Source organism: Grampus griseus, assembly GCF_964374135.1.
Source record: "Grampus griseus genome assembly, chromosome: 10".
NCBI lineage: Eukaryota > Metazoa > Chordata > Mammalia > Artiodactyla > Delphinidae > Grampus > Grampus griseus.
In genome coordinates this window covers 100,484,057-100,497,447 of record NC_139004.1, presented here as the reverse complement: position 1 = coordinate 100,497,447, position 13,391 = coordinate 100,484,057, and the positions used below count along the sequence as shown (strand labels likewise).

At 44.3% G+C, this 13,391-nt stretch overlaps 1 protein-coding gene across 1 annotated transcript in view; it reads left to right on the top strand.

Annotated features, from left to right (window-relative positions):
- Positions 1–6,622: 6,622 nt before the first annotated feature.
- LOC309828299 (uncharacterized protein C3orf20) overlaps positions 6,623–13,391 on the top strand; it is a gene marked incomplete at both ends in the record, with an annotated part of 32,892 nt that continues 26,123 nt past the window's right edge. The window contains 4 exon segments of the mRNA XM_082663543.1: positions 6,623–6,995; positions 6,998–7,096; positions 7,749–7,856; positions 7,859–7,867. Of these exon segments, the coding sequence (XP_082519669.1) occupies positions 6,623–6,995; positions 6,998–7,096; positions 7,749–7,856; positions 7,859–7,867 (589 nt within the window).

The following is a 13,391-nucleotide window of genomic DNA, read 5'->3' as shown; positions in this document are numbered from 1 at the left end:
CTCCAGGCCTTTGTGTGTTTTGATACAGTTCGTTTGAATTGGCTAAATAAATCATTTTGTTTGCTTGCAAAATTCCCAAAGGAGAAACTTTAAATCCATATACATGAGATTCCTGCTATGTTTAGCGGTGCATTTGCTGAAGACTTGTGGGATAATTTATTTCCTCTTAAAGCCATAGTGCAGCCTGGGAGATGGCTATCAGCTGACCTTTTTGTGACACACAGATGAGGCAGTAGAATTTAGAATTTGGAATGGAGTGGGTACTGGTCTTTACAGTTAATACAACACAGAGTAGCCACGCCATATGTGTTTAATTTTTTTTCAGCCAGTGAATTGAACTAAGTCAGTTATACGTCAGGCAGTTCCTGTAAAAAACTATATGGCTAAGGTAAGTCGTGATAATTGAAAAGAATTTGTTAACCTGCTGAAAACCATGAGAGAAAATGAAACTCCCGTGGTCCTGGCACCTGCCCTGCTGGTAGGTGGTGAGGCATTTGCTGGTGTGGACCCGGACATTGGCTTAACGTTCAGAGCATGTGTGGGGGGCAGGGCAGAGTGGGGAGAACGGTGGGATGGTGTAGATCATTGTCTAGGAAGATGGGAAAACCAGAACAATCGAAAGAATCAGGGTGTTTTAGTGAAAACCTGTCACCCAGGCTGAGTATTGATCTTCTGTTACCGTTTCTCGGTAAATCCCGGCTGTTCGTGTAACCATGCCCAGTAAATGTACGTCTGTCCAGTGATGGGAGTGGTCACAAATATTACTTGTTTTCTACCCTCCATTTAAACAGCATCTTTCCCCGCTACATTTCTAACTGCCATGTTCTCTCTAACTCTAAGCTCACCTGCTAGGTGGTGGTTTTGCCCCGTTGTAAAAAACCTTCCCTGGGGTACGATGTGTTCTGTTTCTATTTGGTCGTTATCAGCAAGTAAGCTTCCCTGAGCTTGAACACGGGTGTAGCTCTTGACCTCTCAGTCCCCACACCACTCCTCTCTGCACAGACAGTCTCGGTTGTTCAGGGTTGATATGGAAACCAGGAAATACAAGAATGGGCCCTGCTCCCAGCCTAGGTCTCCCAGGTCACAAGCCTGTCTGAGAACATGCTGCTTTTTTTTCAGGGGCCCTCGTTTGTTGTCTTCTTTCCTAAAGTGTCATCTTTACCTTAAAACTGAAAGACTTTGTATCTCTGCTTCCAATTATGATCAGCATAGGTGTTTATGGGATGTGTAATCAATGTAGACCTACCATTTGTGTGGTTTTTTTTTAATTTAACATTTCTCAAAACTGAGCACAAGTTATTTTTTTGCTGCCTAATACTTCATATTAATCTGCATCGTTGTCAAACAGTTCCTCAGTTGTTGGCTGGCTACATTATTTCACTGTTAGGAATGAAGTGGCTCTAAGCATCTTTTTGTTTGGTTTGACCACATTTGAAGAACTATCTTCCCTCCTCCTTTTAAAACTGTTCCCTTGGGCATTACTTTCAGAACTAAAATCACTGGGTCAAAGCGTTGATCATTTTTTTGTCTCTCGATGGGTCTTGCCGGGAGACTCATCTTAATGGCCCTTTGGTGCCACAGTGGATCCCCCTGGTGGAGGATGCAGGTGGTTTGCAAGTGGATTCAACTCGAGGAAGAGCGGTGACTGAGGTTGCAGTCTCGAGAGCAAACCTTGCTGGGCAGCAGGCAGTTAAGCTTGATCGTATGCACATGACCCCCCCTCTCCTTCCTCTCAGATCCACTCCTCTCCATAGCTCAGCCCTTCTTCCTCTCATCTGCTAGAGAATTCAAGCATCTGTCCAGAACGTTCTTTATATATTGAATGGAGAGGACAGCGTCTATTAGTTTTTCTAATTCCATTTCCATGTCTTTCGTGCATCAGGTGCGGGCTTGTTCTCTTGCCTGTCCCAGCCTGAAGCTGCACTTACTCACAGATGGCAGTCACATGGTTACATCTGGCCTGCTCACTGTCCTTACCAAAAGCGTTCTGGTTAAAACCAGAGAGAGCCGGAGACTAGAGAAAATAGCAAAGAAAATCAGGACCAGATTACTTGAGGGAGCACAGTTTAATTTTGGTTTTAAATATACAGCTGGATACAACTTCTACCCAAAAATGGATTCTTGAATCAGTGCCAGTACGAGAAGGAAGCATGCCCTTTTCTCTTTTTCAAAGCCATGCCTGAATTTCCCCCTCAGCTTCCTTCTTCGTTGGGTGCCCTTGATTTTCCCAAAGCCTGTTTAGAACTTTCCCACTTTTCACCCTTGTTCTGCTTGCACCCCACGGTGTACCCCTGGGAGTTTGCTGGGTCTGTGCCTTTTGAAGTACTCTTTCAGGTGCATGGGCTGGAAATTGCTTTTTTACTGTAGGCAGAAATTAGGGTGCTGTGGGTACAGCTCTCCTCCTTGGCTAATCCCACTGCAGTCGTATTTCTCACACTCCTTCCCACCACACTGCTGGCCCGTGGGAGGAGCGCCCTACAATATAGATGCCACCTCTGCTAGCAGTCCTGTGGTTTCCCATCTGCAAGATGAAGTCAGGGTTCAGCGGTTTACACCAGCTCCTCTCAGCAGGCTGCTGCCCACCCCTCCCACACATCCCACCGCCCCCCCAAGTAACATGTAGCATCCTCAAGTTACTTGCAGTTCCCCAAACTTGCCAGGCAATTTAGAGCCTCCAACCTGAGCAAGCACTGTTCTCATCACCTGGAGTGTTCTTCCTGTCCTTGTTCACTAGTCACCTACTTCTGAACCAGTTTCTGTCATTTCCATTGCACAGCCTTCTTCAACCACTTCAAATGGTTATCTTTTTCTGCTTAGCATTCATTGAGCACTTACCTCTTTTAGGCATTGTGCCAATCCTTAACACATATGCCCTCATTTAGTCCTTACAGTCCTGGGAGGCAGGGCCTAGTGTCCACTAGTGCGAGGCTCGAGGTCACATGGCCTGAGTTCTTAGCCGCCCGGTGACACTGCCTTTTCTGGATTTCCCTCTGCCTGGCAGAGAGCACTCAGACTTGGCATAGTAGCCTGTGTGCGTGTGCACTCCTCCCCTCATCTCTGTCCTGCCCTCAAGAGGAGACAGCCCGCAAAACTTTGAAGATGTTGGAATGAGAGTCGTCATTTTTCATATCCTTTATAAACTTCTTCCACGCTCTTTTTATTTCTTTGTGGGAATTGTTAATTGAAACTTTGTTTATAGCCATCTACATGGGCCTATTGGGCTATCTGTCGGATTTTCATGCTATAAGTATTTTTCACTTTCTGGCATGTGGCAGCTTACTTGGTGTCTTAGTGTCGTGGAGGCTGTAAAAGGGGGAGAAGACGTGATGCTTGCCCTCTGTTTGCAGAGACCACATGAGATGCAACTAGCAATTCAAGATGATACATTGAGTACTTTCACTGAGTATATGATTACATAGCATGCAAATTCTTTGGCATGGCATGCAAGGCCCTTCACGATTTGATTCTAGACACTTTCCCAGCTTTGTCTGCTACTTTCCCATAGAGCCCCAAGGCCCCAACCATACTGATGTGTTTTGTGGTTCCCTGAACCTGCCATGCTTTAAATGTCTCTGTTCCTTTGCACATACTCTTCTTTTTACCAAGAATGCCTTCTCCCTCCTACCTGCCTGGTGACTTCTTATTCATCTTCTATGACAGCCTTCAGTGCAGCTTCCTTTAGACTTTTGGCTTTGGGTTTTCATGGCCTTTGTACATTTTTTGGGCAATGTGACCCTTATATCAATTTTGTAAGTCTGTTTTGCCTGTTGAACATTGAGCTACTTGAGGGCAAGGCCTGTGTCTCAGTGATGGAAAAATGGACGAGTGACAATGAAAATTAGATATATGGAAAGGAGGGAGTGATGCTGTTCCCACACGGCTGGTTGTCTGTCAGGAATCACATTTGGCTGCAGGAACAGAGATCTGAATAAAGGGACTTAAAGAGATGAGGGGTTCGTTCTCTCAGGTGAAACAAATTTGGAGGCAGGTGGTTAAGTGCCGGTGTGTGGGTGCCACAATGTCAGCAGGAGTCCAGGCTCTGTGCCTCTGCTCTGCCACCTTTCATGCATGGCTTCCCTCCTCAAGGTAACCTCATGGCTCCATATGGCTGCCAGAGTTACAGCCATCTCATCTATTCCAGACAAGAAGAAAGAGAAGGGCAGTGAGTAAAGAAAAAGTGTTCTCTCCATGCAGACAGACTTCTTGAAAAGATATCCAGGATCCCACCCAACAGCTCCACCTGCATCTCATAGGCCAGAATGGAGTCACGTGGTCACCTCTAGCTGAGTTTTGCAGAGATAAATACATGGTAACAAATAGAGGTTATTTGTGCGTTTAATTTAAAATGACATTTCTTTTCAAAAAAAAAACAGTTGTTCAATCTGAAAAGACTTTTCTCCAAAGAAGATATAAAAGTGGAAAAGTGGCCAATAAACACGTGAAAAGGTGCTCAACATCATTAGTCGTTAGGGAAGTGCAAATCAAAAACACAATGAAGTACCACTTCACACCCTCTAGGATGGCACTAAAATCAAAAAGACATAATAACAAGTGTTGACAAGGACATGGAGAAATTTAAAACCTCATACATTACAGGTTTTGTAAAAAGAACTGTAGAATGGTGCAGCTACTTTGGAAACCAGCCTGGTAGTTCCCGAAAATGTTAAACATTGAGTTATCATACGACCCAGCAATTCTATTCCTGGGTATCAACCCAAGAGAATGAAAGCATCCATTCACAGAAAAACTTGTACCTGAATGTTCCATCGTAATAGCCAAAAAGTGGAAACAACCGAAGTGTCCAAACAATACTGAATGGATCAACAAATGGTGGTCTTTCCATATAATGAAGTATATGAGTGAAGTACTGATACATGCTGTAACTTGGATGAACCTCAAAAACATGATGGTAAAAGAAGCCAGTCACAAAAGACCACATAGTGTGTGATTCCATTTATATGAAATGTCCAGAACGGGCAGATATATAGAGGCACACAGCAGATTAGTCGTTGCCTGGGGGGAGGAGGAATGGAGAGTGAGTACTAATGGGTTTTTTTGGGGGGGTGATAAAAATGTTCTAAAATTAGGTAGTGGTGATGGTTGCACAACTGTGACTATACTAAAAACCATTGTACACTTTAAAAAGGGTGAATTGTATGGTATGTGAATTACATCTCAATAAAGCTGTTTTAAAACCCAGCTTTTATCTGTTTGTAAGGCATATCTTCAAAATTAACCTCACAAGAAAGGAACTGGTAGGGGGTGGAGTGGGGTTCCTCAAACCAGTTAACATTTAAAGGATTGTATTCGTCTTCTCTTCATTTGAATCCTGGCTTTAAAACAGATCTGCCCTGCATGGTCAGGGTCAGATCCTTCTGGCTGGTTGCCCAGATGACCAAGATTCTGAGTGGTCTCTTTGTTCTGTAGACTTATCATTTCAAAAATGAACCTATTTTTCTGAGTCTCCAAAGCTGAGGAATAGAGATGCCAGGGAGTTAGCAAATAGATGTAGAAAGCCAGGTTATCTGCAAACCAGCAGAATGTCTGAAGGGGTTGCTCTGTGGGACTCTTGTTCCTAGGAGATTTTTTTGCTGGTGGATGGGCAGTTCAGTTGGAAGCCCGTGAGGAAGTCGTGTTGTCTTTGGAAAGGTCTCTATGCCAAGAGTCTGCAGGCAGGCAACTGGTGACCAAGAGCTCTGTCTCTATAAGCCTTCGATTCCTCATCAGTGAAACCAGAAAGATAATAGCCTTTTCACACCAGGGCAGCCGCACTGTAAATGCTGAGGGTATGCACCAGGGGTGCAGTTCTGGAATGGCAAATTTGGGGTGGCTCCAGAGGACACAGTTTGAAGAGTGAAAGAATGAGGATTGTCTGGCAGGAGAAGAGGGCCATGGACGTCATGGGGAGTGGTTGTCAGGATGGTTGTCATGGGGAGTGGTTGTCAGGTAGAACTGATGACTGGAAGGCTGCGGTAGCAGGAGTTGTCAGAAGTTCTAGATTTGAGGAGATGTGGTAAACGATATTAGTCGTTGGACTAAAAAAATTCATCATCCTCCTTTCCCATTCGCCCTTGGATGTACATGTTGAATCCAGGCCCATCCTTGTGTTGCAACCAGGAGCTTCCATCCACATCACCTACCCCCAGAAGGAACCAATGAAACATCTTTTTGTTTTTGCAGGTTTTTATTGAGAGACCACAAGCAGATCTTCCACCCTCAGATCTCTGACTACAAAAGGTGCGATGGAACATTTTTCCCTTCCCCGTCCTTTTCCTTACTCCAGCCCAGGGTCTGTTTGGGGAACCTGCTCATCCCCAGGCCCCTCCCAAAGTGACTCACTAACGTGGTCTCTGACGCATCCCCAGGAAGGGAAGTGGGGTGACGGGGGGGCATCCCTTTGTGGGAGAGAGTGACCAATTATTTATCCTCCCGCATAGGATGCCCTGGCTTAATGACCTGTAAGGGCCATTTCAGCACTTCCATTCCATCTGTCCCCAAGGCCTCACCTTAGGTGAGAACTTTGGCTCTCATTCAGCTCTCAGGGTGTCTGCCTCCTCACAGCTGAAGGTCCTTCTTGTCTGAGATGGACAGTATTACCTAGTAGTATGCGTGCTCTAGGACCATGAATGACATCAAGACTAACCGAGAACTATACCAGCAATACACCGCCATGGACCCCAAGGTGCTGGCCCGCATCTCCAGGCTGCTCATCGTCTGCCAGGGTGCAGGCATTTCTGTACCCAAGGGCATCAGAAACATCTTTGAGTTTACCTGGGAGGAGCTGATCACTGACCCCATGATCCCTACCCCTTCTGAGATCCTGGGCCTGGAAATCAGCATTGGAGCCCCGCCCGTGGTGCTTATGGAACCGGCCCCTGTGCAGGCCCCTGTCCAGAACAAGCCACCTCCGCCAGTGCTACCACTGCCGATGCTGCCCGCTTCCACTGGGCCGGCCAAATTCTCCACACACTCTCCTACCCACGGCCAACGGGGCCATCCAGCCAGGAGACCCTGCACAGGTTCCGGAGGCAGTCTATCCACCTATTGACCGAGCTCCTCACCCTGAAGATGAAGGCCACGCTGGAGTCCATGTCCAGTAAGTCAGCGAAGTCTGGCTCACCGGATCCTGGCTCATTTTTCTAGGCCTGGAAGGGTCTGGCCTGGGCATGTGTGTATGTATCCACTGCACCCACCCCAGACAGGTCTACAAGAATGCGCCGTGAAAAGGTGGCAGCCAACGGTCAGCTTTGCAACTCAGCTCCTTCCTGAGACCACCCCCAAGAATCATCCTTTCACCCCTCTCCGTTCTCCATTTTGTCCTCCTATCCCTCCAGCTTTGCTGAGCCCAGGTTGAGACGTTGGCCATGAGAACAGTGTGAGGTGTTGAAAGGGGGAGTTTGTGGAAATGATGCCAAGGTAGAGAGAGGCAGCACCCAGGAGGAGGGGGTAAATCGGGAGGGCCAGTTGGTGGGTAGCAAGACAGAGCCAAGCAGAGCCAGAACCAGGAGAGTCGTGAGAACTGGGAGAACACCGTAGAAGAGAACTTTAAAGATTTCTCTTAATTACTCTGAGCCTTCTCCAGCATTAAAAAATCTTTTTCTTCCAGAAATTGGTTGTTTTGTAACAACAGGGCACTTTAGAATATCTGGTCTACCATACAACTAGGACAAAAACTTCATTATTATACTTTTGATTAAAAAAATTAAAATAAAAAAATTGAAAGCAGAATCCCATCTGTTCCACTCCAGATTCTTCCACAAACATCCCAGCCATGGGAGTGAACTCACCTTACCAGCTTGTCTACGAGTCCTCTACTGGCTGTCTGAGCTTTTCCCTCTCAACCGGAAGGGAAGTCAAGAAAAAACAGGTAACAGTGATTCCCAGCAAGACCTTTTGACCTACCTTTGGTGGTGGGGGTGGGATGGGGAGGGGGATAGAAGATTTCCTGTGTAGGTTGATGAGATGATTTGATTTGGTTTTCTGATAGGAAGGATATATAGCTGCCCTGGCCGGAGACCCAGCAGCTATTGACAGATTCTGTCCCATAAAAGGTGACATATCTCAACCAAGTCACTCCACTTTGCAGTCTCATCGTTTGAATGTTTACAAGTGCTCCATTTCTGTTAATGCGGTTCCTCTCACCTGGGGCAACACCCCTAGCAAACCCACATCTTCCACCTCCTATGTTATCCCATACTCACCCCCTCTTCTCAGAGAGAGACCTATGTTACCCATACTCACCCAGCAAGTGGGGGAACCAGTACCTGAACGGACGTATTTGGATACCAAGCCTAACCGTGTGTCCCCAGCTGGGTCAGTTTATGTGGGCAGAAAACAGACATAGAGGCCATTTCTATTCTATTGCAGAAAACACAGAGCAGAAGGAAAGGCTTAAAGGAAAGAACTGGTGGCAGGTGAGACCAAACAGGGTAGCAGTGACTGTGCAGCCAGAGCTTGGAGGAGAGATGAGTTGGGGCTGGAGAGGGCAGAGAAGGAACTTTCTCTCGTGGAACTTCCAGGGCCCCCAAGGCTGTGGTGGTAGAGTGGTGGGGTAGGGGAGGGACTGTATTCGCAAAGTGGTGGTGGGAGGATCCACAGAAGTTTGGGATGCTCAAAGACTGTCCAGTGATTCCCACAGACACTGGAGGTAAGGCTAGAAGTTGAGAAGCTTGGATTTTATTCCTGAGCCCACCTCGGGTTGCTATGAGATTTGCCTTCTTCCAGGCCTCACTCTCCGTATCAAGTTGATCCTGTAGCCTTTCAGTCAGTGAACAAATGTTTATTGAACAATTGCTAGTTGTCAGTCACTGTTCTTTTTTTTGGTACACGGGCCTCTCACTGTTGTGGCCTCTCCCGTTGCGGAGCACAGGCTCCAGACGCACAGGCTCAGCGGCCATGGCTCATGGGCCCAGCCGCTCCGCGGCATGTGGGATCTTCCTGGACCGGGGCACGAACCCGTGTCCCCTGCATCGGCAGGCGGACTCTCAACCACTGCACCACCAGGGAAGCCCCAGTCACTGTTCTGAATGCTGTGGGTACATGTGTGGATTTTAAGACAAGGAACACCTTCCCTGATGGAGGTGACATCCTCAGACTCTTGTTTCCCCTGTTCCTTTACCTCTCATGACACATTTTCTGTCACTGTGAGCATCACTTCCAGCATCCCTCTTTATATGCTCCTGGTTTATCATATCTCCTCCTGAGCTGGCCCTAAATCAATGCAGTCACTTTGAGGGGAAACAAAGTATCCTCAGGACACCCAGTGATTTCATGATTTTTCTTCCTAATGACCTCAGGGGTGATGCCTTGAGTAAGGTTGTTCCAAAACAAAAGTTACATGTCTGTTGGTCTCTTTGTCTATGTGGCTGTTTTCCTCTGCCACCCAAGGATGTGATTACCCCATGATGTTGCATCATTCTCACTAGGATGTTCAACGCTGCTGCATTTTTTATAGGTTCCTGATACTGTTTAGAAATTATTTTCACACATGTGTGCTAGGATGGGTGGTTAACCTTCCCTAATAGTTTATAAGTAACCGTGTGTCCTAGCTTGCCCAGGAAAGTCCCAGTTTATGCTGTTGTCCTGGCATAACTATTAATTATACCCACTTTCACTCCAAAGTACCCTAGCTTAAAGAACATATTGTAGAGTCGTTGTGGTTTTAAGTCACTTTGGGTTTGGGACCTCTGCTATCTGTTCCATGTACACGTGCTGTCACACCTTGCCAGCTGGCCCCCTTTGCAGTTCTAGGGTCATGCAGACTTGGAGCAGACAGGCTCCAGGAGTTGGACCTACTCCCTGAGCAGACAACAGCTATTTCTGGAGCACAGCCCAACTTTACAGGCAGAGAATTGAGAGAAATCTGTCAACAGTGGTTCCTGGTTGTCATACTTGGGGACCCAAAGCAACTAGAGGCAGGCCAGAAATGGATGCTCAAGCCAGCAGATGTTCCAGGAGGTCAGCCAGCAGGTAGGTGGGCCTCAGGGTCAAGTCTCTGGTCTCATGGCTGGAGGAGTCAGGAAAGGGACCAGGAACCACTGAAGGTGACAGATATCAGACATGGTACCCAAGCAGCAACCAGAAACCTCGAGGCTGACAGTGAGAAAGTCTCCATTCTGAGGCCTTCAGGGCTCAGTTGGAGCCTAAGCAATGCCCCTGGCCTGAAGACTCATTTTATTTTTGAGTCCAAGGTGAAGATGAGCCTACATATATCAAGGAAGATCATGTGGCTCCAGCTGAGTAGGCAGCAGAGGCTCAGAAGCAGGCAGGACCTGAATAGATGCTTCTGGAAATTCAGCCATGGATGATCACCTCCACAATTTTATGTCATCATATCCTCATACCACCTAAGACTTGCCATGGGGGATAACTGTGAAAATAATGGAAATAAGCACAAAACGTTGCCACCACAGATTTGAGCAGGCAGAAGAAAGAATCAGCTCGAAGACAGGACAATGGAAATTATTGAGTCTGAAGAACAGAAAGAAAAGAGATTGAAGAAAAATGAACAGAGCCTAAGGGAACTGTGGGACACCATCAAGTGGCATATGCATGTGGGAGTCCCAGAAGAGGAAGAGAGATCAAAAGAGGCAGAGAGAATATTTAAGAAATAATGGCTGAAATTTTCCCAAATTTGATGCAAGACATGAATATAAACGTCAGAGAAACTCAGCAGGCTCCCAGAAAGATGAACTCAGAGAAACCCACACCAAGACACATTAATCGTCAAACTTTCAAAAGACAAAGACGAAAAGAGAATCTTGAAAGCAGTAAGAGAGAAGTGAATCCTCACATACAATGAATTTCAATAAGATCATTAGCAGGTTTCTCATCAGAATTTGGAGGATACAAGGTACAGGGCAAATACATTCAAAATGCTTAAAGAAAAAACCTGTCAGCTAAGAATCAATCCTGAATTCAGGAAAACTGTGCTTCAAAACTGAGCAAGAAATTAAGACATACAAAACCTGAGGCAGTTCATGACAACTAAATCTGTGCTGCAGGAAGTGCTGAAGGGAGTCCTGCAAGGTGAAATGAAAGGACACTAGAGAGAACCACAAAGCTATATGGAGAAATAAAGACCTCAATAAAGGTAATACATAGGAAAGAATAAAAGCTAGTATTATTATAACAGCAGTTTGTAACTGCACTTTTTGTTTTTCTACATGATTTAAGAGACTAATATATTTAAAGAAAAAAATTAGTGTAAAAGCCAGTATTACTGTTAACTTTGGTTTGTAGCTCCAAATCTTAGTTTCTACATAATTTGAAAGATTTAAAAGAAATGTTAATTTATGTTTTGGGACATACGATATAAAAAGATGTAATTTTTAGGACATTAACAACTGACAGTGATGGGGATGATGCTGTAAAGGAGGAGAGTTTTTGTACGTTATTGAAGTTTTGTACGTTATTGAAGTTGTAATCCCCATGGTAACCACAAAGAAAATAACTACAATATACAGAAAAGGAAATGAGAAATTGTAAAATTTCACTACAAAAAATTAAAACAAATTAAGACAGTAATGCAGGATATGAAGAACAAAAACTCTAATAAGGCATATAGAAAATAAACACAGTAACAGAAGCAAGTCCCTCCTTATCAGTAATTCCTTTAAATGTAAATTGGCTAAATTTTGTAATCAAAAGACTGAGATTGGGAGAATGAATAGCAACTCATGATCCAACTATACGCTATAAGAGACTCACTTGAGATCCAGAGACACAATTGGGTTTGAATGTGAAAATATGGAAAAAGATATTCCATGCAAATAGTAACCAAAGGAGAGCAGGGGTGACTATACTAATATCAGATAAAATAGACTTTAAATTTAAAAAGATTACAAGAGACAAAGAAGGACATTCTATAATAATAAAATTTCAATACAGTAAGAAGATACAACAGTTATAAACATTTATGCACCTAATGACAGGCTGTCAAAATATATGAAGCAAAACCTGACCAGTTGAAGACAAGTAGTTCTACAGTAATAGTGGGAGACATCAATAACCCACTCACAATAATGGATAGAATAACAGACAGAAGTAAGAAAATAAAAAACAACACAATAAATCAACTAGATCTAACAGACACATGCAGAACACAAACAAAACAACAAAAACAGTGCACATTCTTTTCAAGTGTACATGGGACATTTCTAGGATAGATCATATGTTAGGCCACAAATTAAGTCTCAGTAGATTAAAAGAAATAGATTTCACTCAAAGTATCTTATCTTACCACAATGGGATGAAGTTAGAAATCAGTAACAGAAGGAAAACTGGAACGTTTACAAAATTGTGGAAATTAAATAACACACACCTAATCAATGGATCAAAGAAGAAATTACAAGGAAAACTATAAAATACTAGAGACAAATGAAAATGAAAACAGCGGGCTTCCCTGGTGGCACAGTGGTTGAGAGTCCACCTGCCGATGCAGGGGACACAGGTTCGTGCCCCGGTCTGGGAAGATCCCACATGCTGTGGAGTGGCTAGGCCCGTGAGCCATGGCCGCTGAGCCTGCGTGTCCAGAGCCTGTGCTCCGCAACGGGAGAGGCCACAACAGGGAGAGGCCCATGTACTGCAAAAAAAAAGAAAATGAAAACAGCATACCAAAACTTATGGGGTACAATGAAAGCAACGCTAAGGGGAAAATTTATAGCTATTAATGCTTACATTAAAAGGCAAGAAAGATCTCAAGTAAACAACCTAACTTTACAACTTAAGGAACTTTAAACTAAACCCAAAGCTAGAGAAGGAAGGAAATAAAGGTTAGAGCAGAGATAAACTAAATAGACAATATAAAAACAACAGAAAATCAATGAAACCAAAAGTTGATGCTTCAGAAAGATCAACACAATTGACAAATCTTTAGCTAGATGGACTAAGAAAAAAAGAAAGGAGACTCAAATTCCTAAAATCAGAATTGAAAATGGGACACAACTACTGATTCTACAGAAATAAAAGGGATTATCAGAGAGTACTATGAACAACTAACTGTATGCCAACAAATTGGATAACCTACATGAAGTGGACAGGTTCCTAAAACACAAAACCTACTTAGTCTAAATCATGAAGAAATAGAAAATTTGAACTAGACCTATAAATAGTAAGAGATTGAATCAGTTATCAAAAATCTCCCAACAAAGAAAATCCCTGGACCTGATAACTTCAGTGATGAATTCTCCCAAACATTTAAAGAAGAATTAATGCCAATTGTTCTAAAATTTTTCCCCAAAATTGAAGAGGGAACACTTCCCAACTCATTCTGTGAGGCCAGTATTGCCCTGATATTGGAGCCAAAGACACTAGAAGAAGACTACAGACTAATATACCTGATGAACATTGATGCAAAATTCCTTAGCAAAATATTAGCAAACAGAATTCGG